This window comes from Nipponia nippon, unplaced genomic scaffold (assembly GCF_047370975.1).
Source record: "Nipponia nippon isolate SJK-2023a ecotype South Korea unplaced genomic scaffold, ASM4737097v1 scaffold_5, whole genome shotgun sequence".
In the NCBI taxonomy this organism is placed as follows: domain Eukaryota; kingdom Metazoa; phylum Chordata; class Aves; order Pelecaniformes; family Threskiornithidae; genus Nipponia; species Nipponia nippon.
The window spans coordinates 4,941,285-4,959,210 of record NW_028262369.1 but is presented as its reverse complement, the minus strand read 5'-3'; the positions used below and the strand labels follow the sequence as shown (position 1 = coordinate 4,959,210).

At 41.9% G+C, this 17,926-nt stretch overlaps 1 protein-coding gene across 5 annotated transcripts in view; it reads left to right on the top strand.

Annotated features, from left to right (window-relative positions):
* The window catches only part of ABAT (4-aminobutyrate aminotransferase), a 64,222-nt gene that overhangs the window by 31,328 nt on the left and 14,968 nt on the right, over positions 1 to 17,926 (top strand). For all 5 annotated transcript variants that reach the window (XM_087730678.1, XM_087730675.1, XM_087730676.1 and 2 more), the window contains 4 exons: positions 6,796 to 6,893; positions 7,732 to 7,761; positions 8,496 to 8,613; positions 15,591 to 15,640. In XM_087730678.1, coding sequence (XP_087586804.1) covers positions 6,796 to 6,893; positions 7,732 to 7,761; positions 8,496 to 8,613; positions 15,591 to 15,640 — 296 coding nt within the window. The remainder of the gene's footprint in view (positions 1 to 6,795; positions 6,894 to 7,731; positions 7,762 to 8,495; positions 8,614 to 15,590; positions 15,641 to 17,926) is intronic.

Sequence of the window (17,926 nt, the reverse complement as noted above, 5' to 3'; positions counted from 1 at the left end):
TGGGAGTACTGAAACACAGATAATCTCCTGTGGAACAGCTTCTGGTCTTACAGCATAAGCACTCTGTAAATAGCAATCTCAGTTTTCCCAATATTATGCAATAGCGATGTTCGTTTTCCAAACATCTCTAGCTAGCCTGGCCTTTTGCCATTCTGTTTCAAGATCTGTTAGGTGTTGCAAGTAGAATCTGTTACTAAAACAGGACTTGGGGGAAATTGCAGTCCTCCTACTTTTGGCTGTCAGGGCCTCCACACGCTAAAAATTCTGTCTGGAAGGTGGTTTGATAGACACCGTGGAGTGGAAGTTAGGGGCATGCATGGGAGATTGCCTTGCTGCACTTGCGCAGGGCAGCAGTGCTACCGCACATGTAACGTGCCTCCCTGGGGACCGGGGGGCTTTCACTTTATGCTCTTTCACCGCAGAATGCTTCCATTTGAGAGATCTGGCATGCCAGCATTTCTTTTCGCCTGTCTTCTTTTCTTTCTTTTCCTCTTAATTACACTGATGTAATTTCAGTGCCTCCGCTGGTGTTTCTCCCAGGTAATATCCAGTTGTTGTACGCTCAGGAACTGTGATTAGAGTGTTATTTGTGGTCAAACATATCAGAGGTTTAAGCACTTTTTTTCTAGGCCTATGTTGAACCTAGCTCTTGTTAGCAGAGATCACTACTCAGTACAGAGACCTGCTAACAGTAGTGCTCTTTGTGACTGCCAACGTCACAAAATGTTAGAAGGGTGTACTTATATTAATTATGTTGCTATAGCAATGTGGTACTTTGTTAAAAATTGCTGAGTGAGAGACCTGGTGAGTGATGAGGGTAGCATAGAAAAGAGAAGTTGGAAAATGAGCTTTTCTGTCTGCTAGCAAATGGTGACATCCTGTTAGATGGAAAGGAAGGATGTGATAATTTGCTGATGTAACTCAGGTGTTTAGAACGACGACGTGTGTTGTACAGAGCTTTGAGAAGTCTGCAAGGAGCAAGAAAAGTAGAATCTAACTTATTGTACCCGCCCTCTTTAAATGGAATGGGTATAAAATTCTCTGCAAATCGTTCAGCTGATGTGCTCTCTGGTATTTAGGTTCATTAATAGTACATACGTTTGTGCTTTGACTTTTGCCGTGATGTGAAGAGATAGCTTTGTTTACCAGGGAAGAAGGTGCTGTTCTCAGTCATATTAGCTAAATGTAATTTAAGGGCTTTCCTAATGCTTGTTCAGATGCTACTGTGCTGTAGCCCATTACCTCTGCACACTTGCAAGATGAGAGCTGAGGTCATGTTATTTGGTCCTGTTCTTAAGTTGAGTTAATATAACACAAGAAACCCTTTTTCTGTTGCAGTTTGATCATAGACCTCAACAGAAGGTCAGTGGATTGACTTGGTCCATTGGCTCAAGAGCATAACTTTAATTAAACATCTAGGTTCTGATTTACAAACAAGTTACAGTACAATATGAATTTAAGAATATTAACATAAAATTATATAGTTGGGTTTTTTTTAAATGTGTGAGGATGTTTAGGCCAATAATACATTTTTGTTGAGCTTTCACCTTTTCTTTTGAAGAAATTAAAAAAAAAAAAAGCCACACAGAGAGAGTTTCAGCTCCCCTGTTTGGCAAAATAGGGGTTTCTCTTGATCTTTGTGGCATTTAATGTGTTCTAGATCTTTTATTGCAAAGGTAATGCTGGTAGTTCACTGAAGGACCAGCCACCAGGGATTCTTAATTCTTGAAAACACCTTGCTTGGACATAATAAGAATCTCCATTTTTATCTGTCCCATCTCTACTGTCTTTTGGAGGAGCAAAGTGCAGTGTTCGAAACCAAGACCTGATGTGCAAATGTCTAAAGTCATCAGTATCAAATTGGAGTAGCCTGAGTTACAGGGTGACTTCAGGGTTTCTATTGCAGGGTAAGTTGATATTAAAAAGTCAAAAAGAAATAATTTGGGCTAAGTTGTAAAGTACATTGATTACCTTCAAGACAGAGATGCCAGATGCGCAGAGCACGCTGCAGTGTACTGGGGGATGAAACACTACAGTGAGTGATCTGATTTACTTGCATTAACTTGCATCATTAGGAGAAAGTGATACTGATGCTTGTGGTGGGGGGAAGCAAGAGAGACAGAGCATGGCCTCTGGGCTGAAATCCTCCTCAAGGCAAAACAAAGCAGGTATTGATGGGGCTGTCCATCACACAGTGTCCAAGTGCTTGGAAAAGCCTTTGCAGGAGAGCGAGCCATCTCCCAGAGCTGTGCTCTGTGTGCAGGGCCTCAGGCGCCTGGAAGCCAGAGGCAGAACCCAGTGCCCTGCGGTTATTTGGGGCCCAGAGGACAAAGCGTTGCAGAGTATCCAGAGCGAGGGATGCCAAAAAGCTGGTGAGTCTTCATGCAGGGGGTGGCCAGGCCATCTTTCACCAGGGCTCTGATGTCTGTGCCTTTTGAGAGTGGTCTGAGCTCCAGTAAGGGCAGCCTGTGAGACCGTAATGAAACGGGCCGTCTGAAGGGGAGCAGTGCTGTGGAGCAGAGAACCTCACTGTTCGTTAAACTCCCCAGCGTTAAGCTGGGCAGGAGTCCTTAGCTGGTAAAAACTGCTGTGCTTCCTTTCGTTTCATTTTGGACAGGTCCCTGGGCGCTGATGGAGCATTAGGCTTCAAAAGTCTTCAGCTGTGTGGCAAGAAGGCAGTTTGTTTTCTTGCTGTTAAGATGCTCTTAGATGAGGAGAGCTCTTCACGTGTGCGTGCCAGTGACTTGCACAACCTGGGTGTGCCAGTACAAGTCACACAGACTGAGCTCTTGCAGGAGCTGGCCATTTAGCCTGTCATTAAAATCTCTGATCAGAGCCCCAGTGTACTTGAATAAGAGTAGGGGAATTAAAAAAAGAGTTAAAACAGGGGAAGCAGGGGAACCATGGTTTTGTGTTCTTAAAATTTGGGTTGTTTTGTTTATTTTTAACCAACCCTGTGAACAAGTATGCGTATCTGATGAGTAGTGGGTGAAGTGGGCTATTTGGAATAAACCTGTTGACCTTGCTAGAAATTCTGTGAGTTTGTGCCAATCATTTATGTTACACTCTCAAAGGGAGGAGAGCTTCATTAAAAAATAAAAAGGCTGAGGATTAACTCCACTTTGGTTTTAGCTTTTGCTATCAAAGGCTTTGTTAGTATGTTGAGGTTCTGGTTTTTTGAGGGTTCTGTTCTAGCCTGCGTTCTTCATCCTCTACCTAAGGGGAAGAAAAAAAAATAATTTTCAAAATCCTTTGATCTGGTGTCACAGGGCATTTGCATTTTATTTACAGCAAGCTGTTCCTTCAAATTCAAACCATAGCGTTTGCCTGAGCTAGGAGGTCGAACAACTCTTTGGCAAGTATAAGGACCAATAAATTGGTATAGCTGCCATTATACTGGTGTTAATAAAGTGAGATACTCCGTGGGCTCCTGAAAACAAGAATATAAAATTAAATTTGTAACAGTGAATCAGCCTAGAAATCACTTTCTCGTAGAGCCTGATAACATGTAGTGTGCTTTAGGAGATACCAAGCAAATGAAGAGTGACCTGTCACTTGTGTTGCTCTTTTTTTAGATGGCTCTGGTTTGCTGACTTACTGAAAATGATTGTGGTTTGGATAAGCGGCTCCTGAAGCTGTTGTTTAAAAAAAAATTACTAATGTGATAAAAATGATCTTTAAAGCAACTCCTCTTCTGGGAAGATCTGTGTGTTTTAGTTTCACTTGACCAATCTTTGCTATGTATGAAAACCTGTCTATTGATAGACAGGAGCTGTGCCAGCGTGAATTAGTGCAGCACCGCTCTGCTAAGTACTGTTTGTTTTTAATGGCTCATATGTGCCCTGAGCAAATACCCAGTTCAACATACCTATGCAAAAGAGGCTGCGGCATAAACGGTAGCAAAAAGGTGGTGATGATCTGTGAAGCAAGCTGGCCAGTTTTGGTCTTTGTTACACAGCCTGGCTGATGGAAGCAACCTCCTCGTGACTTGTGGTGTTAAACAAGTTAGGACAGCAGTAAAATATTCTCCGAATGAATTCCCGGCTCTGTAAATGTGTGTGTTTTTGTAGGGGAGACTGTGCCCTTTGCAATATCCACAACAGAACTTTCTTAGAGAAATAATTAAATTTGCATTTAATGTAGAATCCTCATCTGTTAAAATATTTCACAGATCATCCTTCAGGGAAGTGGAAGAGGGAAATGTTATCCACGCCTCGCAGGTGATGGCCAGGAAATCTTTGACTCTTGGTCTCAGTTCTAGAGCCTGGCAGTCCGGCATCTTGCACATTTGCAGGAGTGGCTTGGTTGTTAACAGAAAAGGAAATCTTTAATCACTGTCCAAACAAGTGCATTTTTATGAGAACTCAGTTAAAAGACTGAGGAGGGCAGCGTGCCAGCATAGGCTGCTGCTCGGGGCGGGAGGGCCCTGGGCGATGGACGGCGGGGCCGCGGCGGCACAGGGTCTCCGGCAGCAGAGCACCAGGCAGGGCTGGGGAGGAGCGGGACCGTGCGTGCCGGTTGTACTTCACCTGCCTTAAACTCGCAGCTGTGTCAAGCGATTCCAAGTACGCTGCTGGGTTTCCGTATCTTTCCTGTTACTGCTGACTACCAAAATGTCCTGTGCATTCTGTGCCTCTCTTGGTGCCTTCCCCTTCATCCCATCAAGTAGCACCCAGAGCCTGGGGGCAGGGAGAGAAGAGGACGCAGGAGATGGAGAAACGTTCGCTGCAGTCTCCATCAGGGAAGGAGCAGGGTGCACAAAAGGGTTAGTTTGGTCTCTTCCCCTTTTAGACTTCATAGCGTGTCTACTAAATGTGCAGCTTCATTGGCTATGAGTTGTGTAGCTTTTGATCTTTTATATGCAGCAGCTTTTTTTTTCCAGTGGAGCAGTTGTCATGCGATCCCCAATTTACATGAACGCTAAACAGAATGACACAAAAATGAAGTGGCGTTGCTGTAACGAAACCTATTAATAGCTTTGCGGAGAGGCACTGACGCATCTCAGATATAACACTTGGAATTAAAGCCTGAGGAGAATAACCATCTTTGCAGACTAAGTTTTCCCAAAATGAGCAGTGAATTTAAGTGCTCAGTTAGAGATGCTTTCAAAGGGCTGTGATTTTTCAGATAAAGTTTCTCAAAATCAGGCTTGCTTCAGACATCTCAACTTGGGCTGACACAAACTGAGGCAAACGTCTCTCATCACTGTTGGAAATTTGGGCCAAATGGCTGTATTCAAAACACTGCCGAGCAGTATCATAGTATACCTTCTGTTTTTCTTGATAAATATTTGTTTTATTTGGCAACCGTTGTTTCCAAACAAAAAATGATTTTGGTACATTTCTGAAATAAAACTGGCAGTGAGAGGTGGTTATGGATGGAAGCGCAGAGGGGCCGGTGCTGCCTGGGATTGCTGCTGGCACTGCTGCACCCCGGTGCTTTTCGTCTGCGTGGCTGCTGGCCTGCCTCCCCATGCGTCTCCCTTTCTGGACCTCTGACGGATTGGGGTGCATGATACCATTTTAACACTTGGCAGTGCTGCCCTGGCGCAGCGTGACGCTGGGAACGGTAACGTCAAACTGTGCTGCTGCGCTGCTCCGAATCCCCCCAGGCGAGACCAGTGGTGAGCGAGGCGTTCTGAACTGCAGCTGGGCTTTTCGCTGATGAGAAGGGGAGCTAAGGATCTTCATTTTGGGTTTTCCACATTGCACCCACTTAAAATGCCTATCACAGACTATAAAACAAGTTATGCCCTCATCTTTCGGGTGTTGATCTGGTACAAGTGTGATACCCTAAGTTACACTTACTAAGATTAATTTGTTGATGATATCATGCTGGGTAAAGGCTTGCAAGTGCTTCATGACAAAAATGTAATTGTTAAGAACATTAATTTAGTTCAAGACTTCACCACAGTGCTCAGAGCAAGCTCTCGCTGGTCACCTTGGTAGAGCTCTTGAGTCTGTGCTTCCTTTGTTGCAAATGTACAATTCCCATATTATCCTGTAATCCCCTTAATGGCATATATACATATTTGGAATATACGGTTACCAGAACTGTCTCTGTCCTATCAGCTATGCCTAAGCCCTGTATTTTGAACAGTTACTTCAGAAATGGGAGCAGAGCCTGTAAGTGATGAAGCACGGGAGATTTGTGCCTTTTGGGAAAACGTCGAGTTTATTATGATTCCTCAATTACACGCATGGATAAAGAACAGCAAGGTCAGAGGCAGGATCAGAGGAAAAACTGTCACTGTTTTTCACCCAGATTTCAGAGCTGCAGTGCAAGATGCTGGATTCATGTGAGATTCTGAATTTATTTTAGACACAGCCATTTACGTGTGAGACACAAATCTTTCCCAAACAGTGTTCTTTGAGCTACTGCAGGACATCACAGTGTTTGTTACCTGTGGACTCCATCGGGCTTCTCGGTTATTACTGGTAGCGAACAAAACCAGCTCTGCATAGGAGTGGGGAATTCACGGCAAAGGCATGCTCAAGGCATAATGGATGGGCTCAGCAACAGAGATGGAAATAGATGTGCTCTTAGTCCTCCTGTCCTTGACAGTAGGATTTGCCTGTTTCTCTAGGGTTGCCTTGTCATTTCACTTGAATTTTTTTTTAAAGCCATTTCACTGGTATTAGTTTTATTTTAACACTTGTCAAAGATGAGATATTTAATTCACTTCAGACAGTACAATGTAATTGGTCTCATCTGTCAGGTGAGGTATGGATATTTATTCTGAGAGGAGAGCACAGAAAATATGGTCTGTACTCAGGTTTTCATTATTTTTTACAGGACACAGATATATCAGTCAAGCTGCAGCTAAAATTGATGTGGATTTTGATTATGATGGACCTCTAATGAAGACAGAAGTTCCTGGACCACGATCTAGAGTAAGTTCCCAAAGTATAACGGCTTGTATTTTTTCTTCTGTAGCTGTGTTTAACTTGCTAGAAAACAAATTTCATTCCAGACCTTAAATCTGATATGAATAAACATCATTTCACAACAGTCTAGGCCCACTTTTATCAAGATGCTGAGAATGAAAAGCTCATGAATGAAATGCCCCTCTGAGAGAGAGAGATCTGAATCTCAACTGCCAGCTTCCCATATGAAGTAACTGAAAGCAGAAGAGCATCAGTTTGATGAAACATCGCATCAGGCTTGGTTGCTTGTGCGCCTGCTAAAGCAGAAACTTAGCTGGCTTTTTAGTATGTGAAATAGTGCTTTGGTTTTGAAATGAAGCAAGAGTTTCAATTTCCTGGACATTGTTTTACTCTGGCAGTCAGTATTTATGTGTGGTGATGTTCTGGGTTTTTTTGTTTGGTTTGTTTGGTGTTTTTTGTTTTGTTGTTTTTTTTTTTTAAAAAAAAAAAGGAGCTGTCTTTCTAGAACCAATGTGCCAGTATCCCTTCTGTGTGTCTCTGGCTTCTCTTATTTTCTGATTTCACTCTTGTTTTCTTAGTTCAGTTGATCAATATAGAAAAGGCAGCTTTCCCTTTTTGAAGATTTACAATTAAACTGGCAACCTCTGCATACCACAGTTAGTAGTTTTGACTGTCATATTTGCAAGATGCACTATGAAAGTTCATGTGGCAAGTAGAGTTGCCTGGTAAGCACATAGGACTGCAAGTTTTGCATATGATTTATGTGATCATAAAAAAGAAACTTATATCCTTCAGTATTTGGTAATTACACACCTGAGACTCTTCAATGTTTGTTTTTCTACAGGAATTAATGAAGCAGCTGAATGGAATTCAGGTAATTTGTCAAGTTTTCTGAGTTTGGGGAGTGTTAATACTGTGATATCAGAACTTGTTTTAAAATCCTGTTTTGTATGTTGAATTCCATACCAAAAAAAAGGTGAAACAGTGACTCTGGGTTTGTATGCTGAGTCTATTACGTATGGTATATATGTGCATTTGAATAAAATACTTTTTACTGAATTTTGAATAGTGCAGCATTATTTTGCTAGAGTCAGTGATTTTTCTTTAAACGCTGTGTGTGCCTTTTGAGTTGTTATGAAGTGGCCAGTGAAAACATAGGTATAATTGAGCTTAAAAGTATGTCAACCTAAGTGCATATTGCCTTCCCAAGATGAGGAATTCCTCAAAGTCTGTGCTTCATTTCTGTAGAAAAAGTACATATTTGCCCCTTTAACAGTCCCTCTTTTTATAAAGATAGCTCTGCAGTTAATTCCCATGCAATTAATATAATCATAGAATAGTTTGGGTTGGAAGGGACCTTCAAAGGCCATCTACTCCAACGCCCCGGCAATGAGCAGGGACAGCGTCAACCAGATCAGGTTGCTCAGAGCCCCGTCCAACCTGGCCTTGAATGTTTCCAGGGATGGGGCATCTACCACCTCTCTGGGCAATGTGTCTTTGTATCTTATCATTAGATATTTTTATCAGATTTTGCTGTATAACCATTAGTTGCACCTTCCTACACACTGCTACTTTTTAAAGCATTCATTGTTTGTTTTTTCTTTTAAGAATGCAGAAGCTGTACACTTTTTTTGCAATTACGAAGAGAGCCGAGGGAACTACCTGGTAGATGTAGATGGCAATCGCATGCTGGATCTCTACTCTCAGATTTCATCCATCCCAATAGGTAGGAGACAATTGTACCAAAATGTTTTGCTTTGTCCTCCAGCTGTCGTTTTCTTATCTCAGCCACTACCAGAGAAGTTGGTTAATTAACTAAAAAAAACAAAGCTGACATAATGTATGCCTTGTTGCGACCAGGGTACACCTCGCTGCTGCGTATTATGTAATGGTGTTTTTGAAAAGCTGAAGAAACTACAAATTCAATACTTACAGCTCACTTGAAGTACGTAGTGGTACCTGGGAGAAGCTCTAGTATTAATCTTAATTTGAATATGCAAGTTCCACAATTTAGGTTGTCTTTGTTTGCTTGGATTTGGGTACTCTGTGATTCTGTAACAGTATGTTACTGTTTTAAACATTAACAAACATAACTTAAACATTTTAACATTAAATTATGTGCTTTAGTTAACATTTCTGTCTCAAAAGAACTGAAAAAAGGAGTTGGCCCTGTGGGCTCCAGTAGGATGAAACAAGACCAACCACTGAACTGTGGTGCTGAGTGAAAGCAAAGGTGGCAGGTCAGTTGGGCTGAGGGACCAAGCAATGGACTTGTCAAGGGCTTGGGAAAGTCAGTTGATTTTTTTGTGAAGCATTTCAGGAAGTAGAAGCAGCAAGGCAGAGATGTAGGCCCCAACGGCAAGGAATATAGGTTTCAGTAGGTCTTCAGTTTGTGCCTCGTCCGTGGTTCCTCTCAGTTGCTTAAAAATTTCTGCAGAAGCAAAAAGAGCAGAAGTGCTGGGGTAATTTAAAAGGTAGATGCTGTGCTATGTATAGAAGCAGTGATGACTCAAAATCATACCTACAGGCCTCTTCTACTGGGAAACAGAATTTAGTGATGTTCAGGTCATTATCAAATCTCTGGCATCTAAGACCTTGTGAATGCAGTGGGTTTTCAGTTATCCCAGTCTTCTTTGCAGACAGTTAATATTTTTGCTCTCATGTAGCACCTCAGTAAATGTGTAATCGTTCCAGAACTCTTCAATGTTTGAGCTTATTTTCATCAACACAAGTTCTAGATAGTTTTTTATCTTTTAGAAGCTGCACTGAGATAACTTTGTCACCGCTAATGTGGAAATAAGGGTGAGACAAAGGAGCACAATGCTTGTATGCCAGTGCTCATCTAACTTTAAGTGGGATTGGATTTTAGGTTTCTAGGAAAGGAAGTGCATTTAGTGTTCAAGACCCCCCATTCTTCACACAAGAAGTGCTGATTTGGAGAGACCAGCGCGTGATTGTGTAGTCAAAAGAAAGTCAGTGCGTATTCCAAAAGAATGAAATAAAGGTTGTACGGAGAGTGCACGGAGACTTTCTGACCTTCTAGTGCTTGATGGTGCAAGCATACCTGTTTTAATATAGGTTTTGTGTACAAAATATTTAAGTATTAGGTGGGTAATATTTTCTTAAAGGGCAGGAATTCTTAAAAAAATGTTCAGCTATTTATAAACAGCTGAACAGCTTCAGTGTTTATGCATCCAAAATGTCATATAGCTTTTTCTGACCTTTTTTAGCATAATGGTAAGTTAAAGGAGCTGATGGCTAACCTTGTGGGGTTTTTTCCACATTTTTCTCCTGTTGTCTAAACAACAGTTAACATATACTGCAGTTGTCTGTTAACGGGGTCTATGTTATGACCAGAATCAAAGCAACATAGACTCTTGGGCAGCCGCCTCTGTTTCATTTGGCCTTTCTCATTTCTTCTCTAGCTCCTGTTGACTGCCACCCTTGTGCCAAAGGTTTGCTCTTCTTTGTAGGTTCTGTGACAGCATCTCCTGTTGGGGTTTGGACGTATTCACATCACCTTTCTGGGAACCCCTCCACCATTATATTGGCTCTGACAGCAATCATGAAGTGACTTATTTCTTAGCTCATTGGAGCTTTGTAATGATGGAAAACATGTGTTGACTGAATGGATGCCAGCCACAAATATGAACTGTAGCCAGCTCTTGCTAACAGTCTTGGTTGGAAAAAGGAATGAGATTTCATGATCTGTTCATTCAAACCAAGAAGTGAAGCTGATTGATACACTCACTCTAACATCCTATTGCATATTAAGGCATGGGACAGTGGTGAGCTTCAGGGTTTGAAAGGAGTGGAAAATTAAGTAAACAAAATTCATGTTTTGAAATAATTTTTTCCAGGCTATTTAGCTAGTTGTGCGCGTGCATTTTTCTTAAATCCTGTGATTTAAAATAGGATTTTGACAGTTCTCTTTTAGCCCAATTCCTTCCCTCCCAATGCTAGCTAAGCTTTTATCAAAGCAAATATTCAAGAAATAAGATGCAGTCTGGAGTGGAAAAGCTACTTGAAATACATTCTGGATGCTGACAGGTAAAAAGGGAAATTCTCAGGAACGCAATATGCAGTCGTCTTGTCAGCTGCTGCTGATAATATAATGTAACTTATAAGTGAATTAAGTGTTGGAGAAAAGATGCTTTATGCTGCTTTATGCTAGATGTTGAGAGAACCTCTGCTTACAGCATAAGTGCAGCATAGGCAGCAAAATTGCAATTCCTGCTAACATTTGCTTCAGCTGTGAATCAGAGAGGGGCTGAATTTGTACTGTCGGCATACATTCCTTCACAGACAGCTCTTCCCAAGCCATGGAAATGAGAATGCAGCTCTTAGCTTATAATGGTGAATTCAGTAAGAGTGAATTTCAAAAGCATATGAATATATTGCCTGCAAGATAGTTAATATAACCCTTCAACATTTAAATTGAACCTGCAATCAATTGCAGTTGGTCTAAGAGATCACTTAGTTTCTTGGAACCATCTGCAATAATGCCTGATTGGGTTAAAATTGTTTAAAAACGTGATTGTTCATATCTGTAGCACTATTAGATGTGCTCGTAATGTCAGGTGTGGCCATAACTTAACTGTGGTCTATTAACTCTCTTCAGATATATATACTAGTCATGGGATATAATAGCAGGGGCTTCTCCAGTTTATTTTCTCTGGTTGATTGAAACTGGTGACATAGATAAGACTCCAGTACCTGTAACTGATCCTCAGCTAAGGCATCGAGTTCCTTCTTCATGTGTGGCAGTGCCTTCTTGAGGATAAGTTGGTTTTTTTTGTCCTAGAGGACGTGTTCCTCAGTCACGAAGGAACTATAGTACAGTGCTTCGTACAGCTTCTCAGATAATGGCTCTGTGATATGTAGCAACAAGAAGTAAGTGGAAATTTAGTACTTACAGGCAGACCTAAATCTAACTGAACACACAGCATTAATTTACTTTTTTTTAAGCTGTAGTGAATGACAAGACTGACTGTCTGAAGCTGCAGAGAGTGTCCCCTGCTAATAATGTCCCTCTTGGTGACAGAGTTAAGTTCTAGACTGGGACACCAAAGCAAGATCACAAGGTGCTTGCTAGTCGTCTGTGCTTATCTCTCTGCAAGTAAATCCAATAAAACCTTTTATGAATCTGTCAGGACTCCCCAAGATTTAATAATGATCTGCTACACTAGAATATATTTATCAGCAGTGGTTGAGAGGTAATAAGTGCCTGTGCAGAGAGATAAGAATTGAAGTATAAAGAAACCTCTAGGTAAGGATGTTCTGGGCTGCTTCTTGCTGAAAAACAAAAACTAAAACAGTTTTTTACCACATGGGTTTTGGGAAGTTGTAGCGGAACACACTCCTTTAAACCTGTATCTAATCTGCCTAACAGAGTTAGAAACCCCATGGAGCCAAATGCAAGAGGGGGTTCCATCGATGTGTTTACTGGCAAACATCCTGGAACAGCAAAGGGAACCGTCTGTTTTTCAGTGCTGGGAAGGTCTGTTTTTGTTTGGGGAGATGTGGAGAGGTGTAGTTTGGTATTATTGACAGCAGCTTGCTGCTTAGTTCAAATGGATTATTTCAGCTTTCTCCATTTCATTATTTTAGCAGCCTCCCGTTTTTTTTTTCCTTTTGCAGACAGGCACTTTCATGAGCCTGGAGGACATGTACGTTCCTGTCACGTTGATCTAGACACACAGCAAGAGTGATGGAGCAGGTGCCCTTCTCTTAAGAGCCAGCTCTGTCACTTCTTATATGAACGTATTTCAGAGTGGATTCATAAAGCTACAAACCCTTGCCTTAGTCATGGCAATGAAACAAGTTACTGTCTGTTTGCTGTCTGAGCCTAGAGCTTTTTGACTTTGCCTACCATAGTTATTTAACCATTTAGTTCTTCCTGGTGTTAGTTTTACGACTATGAACCCCTGTACTAGTTCACATCTTTCTACGGGCAGACCTACTCTTTCAGAAAGAGCTGGGCTTTAAGGATTCTCTCTTCTTTCACGGGGGCCTGTTTGAGGATGCACCAGCGGGACAGGGGGTGTTGGGAAGAAGACTGGGCCACTCGGCCTGAAGAGAAGAGAACGGGAAAGACATCTTGTGTGGGTGGGAAAGGATAAGTTATGGGTAATAGAAGCCTTGAATTTGTTACCTAAGAGAAGATGCAAAGATCTCTGCGTTCTTCATGCGTCTTAACACCAGCAACAGAATTGCACGTTTTTACAGGCAATACCAGAGTTAATGGTTAAGCTTCCTAAGCAATGGTAGCTATTTATAATAAACTTCTCTAAGTTTTAGTTTGGGGATTTCTGAAACAATATATGTACTCTGAAGAGTGCTCTCAGCAGCAGCCACAGCTACAGCTCTCAGTGACACAGCTTTCAGCTGTGTCATTCCCTCCAGCCTAACATCAGTTCTTCCCATGACAGCAGATGCAATGCAGATTTAGTTGTCTGTGTCCCAAATAACTGCTTGTATTATCTTCATAATAATTTTAACAGATTCTTTGCAGCATGACATGCAGTTAAAACAATCTGGATGTTTCCTTGTTTTGAACTAAAATATTCAAAGCAGAATTTAAAATTAATTTGTTAACGCAGTAGCCTAATGCTCCATTGCTCAGACAGGATAATCAGGGCTATTGTCATTCAACGAGAATGAGGAGTTCAGGGGCATGATAAGCTTTTGTAATAAAATTAGAGCGGTCTGACTTCTTGAGCAGTAGGGAAGATGAGGTTTCCAACTGTTTCTACAAGGGAATATAAAAGATGATGTTAATCTCTGTCTTTGGCATTTCATACATTAGAAATCAGGCTTAAAATGAAATTTTCTGGGCTCCTTTGGTGAAGATTTTTTTTTTAGCATCAGATACATTGGTTTGCCTGTAAGCAAGCAAGTTACTCACAGAACGTCAATGGGTATAAATTAAGTGCCTTTGTTGTGTTAAATCTGAAGCATCCTTAGTATCTTGATGTTTCTGGATAAAGAGGACAGATTGTTGCATCTTTTTCCAACTAAAAGCTTGTCAAAGTAAGGAAAACAGGGGGGGAAAAAAAATGGTCATGAGAGAAAGTGAAAAGTGCAGAATCTCCTTCTTTAATACGAGACAGCAATTTATCAAACAGGGTTTTTTTATGGTGATGCACAGCTGAGGTATGTAAATCTATGACTGAGAAGGAAAGATTTCCAGACAGATGTCGTGGAATAACTAACGGGTTGTGGCGGGTTAGAGATTTGGGTGCTTATTAGTCCGTGATTTCAGGTGTGTGGCTGTCTGTGTAGACAGCCTCTTCCTTCTGGTAGGATCGTTCATGATCACGCACGAACATCTGCAGTATGCAGGGGCAGAATGTGCATCTTCATGCGTGCAAATAAATGTGAGTGTGTATATGTAAGTGAAAGCCTAGATAATGTGGAGGCCAGTACATGCACGTCTCCAAACAAGTTTGGCAGCATCTCGCGCAGAGTGTTTGGGTAGCATTGTGGAGGATAGCGGTGATGAATGCCATCCAACTGCGACAGATGTCAAGGAGCGCTGTCAAGCCATTGGCAAAATGCTGCTGGAGTCCCAGGGCTTATCCCTGCTGGGTCTGCCATCACATGTGCTCATTGCACGCATCAGCAGTGAACAGCCATCTCTTACCCTGCACCATCCGGCTGTACCTGCTGAGGGACAAAAAGCCCCTGGTGATATTTTGTTAGTACGTTATAACGCACTGAAATTATAATTGCTAAATGGGCTTTCTTTGGGAAATGGGTAAATATGTGGATTTTTGCTTATCTATTTCTTATGGTCAGCTGCCAAAGACTGGGAAACTGCATGGAAGAAAAGCATAAAGGGCGGAATATATGTTTCTAAGTTGATTTTACAATGAGGAAAAATCCAGTCAGTTAAAAAGCACAGTGTGTGGGGGGAAAAAGCTCTCTTATTGTGCCAGGAATAATCAGTCTGATATTCAAGGAGGGTAAAAATTGCTATGAGACTAGAAGCCTAGCAGCAGATACTGTAAATGGACCCGGGTGCATGGGGAGCTTCCCTCTGTGGTTCAGCGTCAGAAGCCCTTTCTGAAACGCGTGTCGGGTCGGCAGTGCTCAGTGAGAGCCACCTAAGTCCAGCAGGTCGGGGTTATGGGGAGCGGGAGCTGTAAGCAGCCTGCTCCAGGCAGGGGAAACTGGAGATGCTCCGATACCGCAGCGAAACGACGACTGACAAACAGCGGCTGGTGGGCTGCGCTGGCAGAAAGTGGTCTCGGCTCTTAATTGAGGGAGAGGTTCACACGCCGTGCTGTAGGGAAACCAAATATACGTGGGGAACCTAGAAAGGAGAGCGAGCAAGCATTTAATAATGTTGGTCCCGCAGTACTTGGTAGAAACTGTGATGTTTCAGTCAGGCCCTATCAGACAAAAGATCCATGTCATGTTCATGTATTTCTGTGTTCAATTTTTAACTTTCAGTAATAAAATACATTTTGCTGTTGCCTGACACAAAGTTTATACCAAAGTTCCAGATAATATATTTTGTAAAAGAAGAGAGGTTTGTCCTACTTTGAACAAAGTTCTATTATTAGTAGTTAAAACATACACAAGTTGCACAGAAACAGTTAAGCATTAAGTTAAGGTTATTCTCTACGTTATGCTTTACATTAGTTTAATGAAACCAGATAGAAATAACTGTTTTCTTTCTTTGTTCTTTTTAATTAGGTTACAGCCATCCCTCTCTGATAAAGCTTCTACAGCAGCCACAGAACTTGGTAAGTGAATTAAAACATTAAGTACTTGAAAGAGTCTTCTCCCTCCTTGTGGCGGTCTGTCTTATTTTTTATTAAACTGATAATGAATGCTTAATGACTCAATTTAAAGTATGGTAGGATCTGCCGCCTTTATTTCTCACTAGATGACAAGAGCTTGGTAGTGTTTAAGAAGACACCAAAACGTCTGTGAAGCTTTACAAGAAGTAAACATTTGGGTGATGCCAGCACTTGATATGTTTGCAGCCAGTTTTAAGTCACAGTTCAAGCATAGTGTTTCCAATTAATCATTTTAGCAATGTTCTTGAGTGAAGATTTAGAGCCTGAAAGCAAGCACAAGTCCTTCAGAGAGAATATGGTATTTTGAATATGAAAATGGTGCCTTAAATCGCAAATGCTGTGGGTGGTTGGTTTTTGGGAGGAGGAGGGGAGGAAGGGGGGTGGCTGGTTCCCATCTCCTAAGTACTAAGTTGATGAAACCACTGACACGTCCTTGAAAAATTAAAATTATTAGACTAGAGCAACAGGATTATTTTAAAACAGAGTAACTGCTTCTTAAATAAAGTATCTTCCTTCCCTAACAGTATACTGATAGTGATTGGAAATAACCTGGATTAAATTATGGAAGTTGCTGAAATGAAGTTGTGTTCTATTTCAAGCTTCGTTTTTTCACTGCTTGGACAGAAGTTTTGGATTCCATAATGGTTTTGTGCGGTTTTTTAAATTGTAACTTCTTTTGGCACAATAGCTTAGGCACATAGTACGTGGATAAACTGAGCTCACTGGCGTTTGACTGCACCTCAGTAGATCCTTGTTGGTTTTACTGCCTTTAGTGATTGAGTCTCTGGTTCTGCAAACCGGTAACAGGTGCCCAGGCTGCCTGCAGGGGCACAGCTCACGTGTGGGCCCGTTCCCTCTCCTACCTGCGCTGCCCTTCCTAAAGACCTGCTGGCTCACTCCAGCGGAGTGTAGGTCCTGAGCCAGCACTTCAGAGTGCAGACGTTTGAGTTCCCTGAGCTGATTTGCTTTTTGGAGTTCTCATTTGTTCAGGATGAGAGGTTCTGCCTTCCCCAGAACTAAAATACATCAAGTTTTTAAAAAAACAGCAGAGCTGGAAGTGCTGGAGTTATCAAAGGCAGATCTGGATATCATGGAAGCACTAATATTTCTGAAAACTTATATTAACTCGTAAGAATGATTTCTGAGGAGATAACAATGCCTTCATTATAATGCAGCAGTAGGCAGTCAGATTTAAAAAACAAAAAACAAAGACCCCCAAAAAACCCAAAACCAAACCCAGAAAACCCTGGTGTCTGGTGGCAGCTGCCCATTTGCCCACTGGAACAGGGAAGTTAGCAGGCTGCCAGCTAGAAGCCTGCAGTAAGAAGAACTGCCTCCAAAGTCCAGCATGAATGGCGCAACCAGGAGCCCTCTTTCCCACGTCTGAGCATCAAAGGTGTTACTGGTACCCTGTTCCGATTCCTGAAACCTGCCCTAGTGCGGTGGAGAGGGCGGCACTAAACCTGTTCGGCTGCGCCTGACTGCGCGCTTAGGATTTCTGGCAGGCTTTAGCCTGGGCCCGGTGTCGGCAGGACGTCGGTTTTGCAGTGCCAAGGCGAGAGAGCTGTGCAGAGCCACAGCTTGTGGAAACCTCGCTGCAGACAGGAGCGTGTGCTGGCGTCTGACCGCCGATACAGTGCCAGTTTGATTGCAAAAGTACTTTTTTTGAGCAACAGACACCGAGGTAGGGCCCTCATTTAATGTTAACGATGGGATCGGTGTTTTCTTGTAGGGATTTTTTTGTCTGGTTTGTTTGTAGTGCTCCATGTACCCTCTTTACAGCCAGCTCTAAGAACAGAATATGCATGCGTTCATCTGAGACCATAGCAGCTTGATGTCGATGTTCTGTTTTTCTCAGTACTGAGTATCTCATTAACAACAAAAGAAAAACACACTTTTCTGCTTAATGGCAAATGCTGTCAGTTGACTGTGACAGCCCATAATCAAATTCACAACAAATTTATGGTCTCGTATCTCTAACTTTATACGAAAATTTACTTCTAAACTGAGATAAAAAGCCAAGTAAGATTTCTCATACATACTAAACAAAAACTTTGTGTTAATCTGTCAGTAACATCCTTGCTTAGTTGTTTGGGTTTTTTTAAAGCTTGAGTCTGTTGAAACAAACATTGTTTTGGAAGTAACACGCTTGTCCAAGTTACGAGGTCCGAGCTCATACTCTGTTGTGTCTTGTGTGATGCTTGGTTTTCCCTAAGAATTCTGATGAAG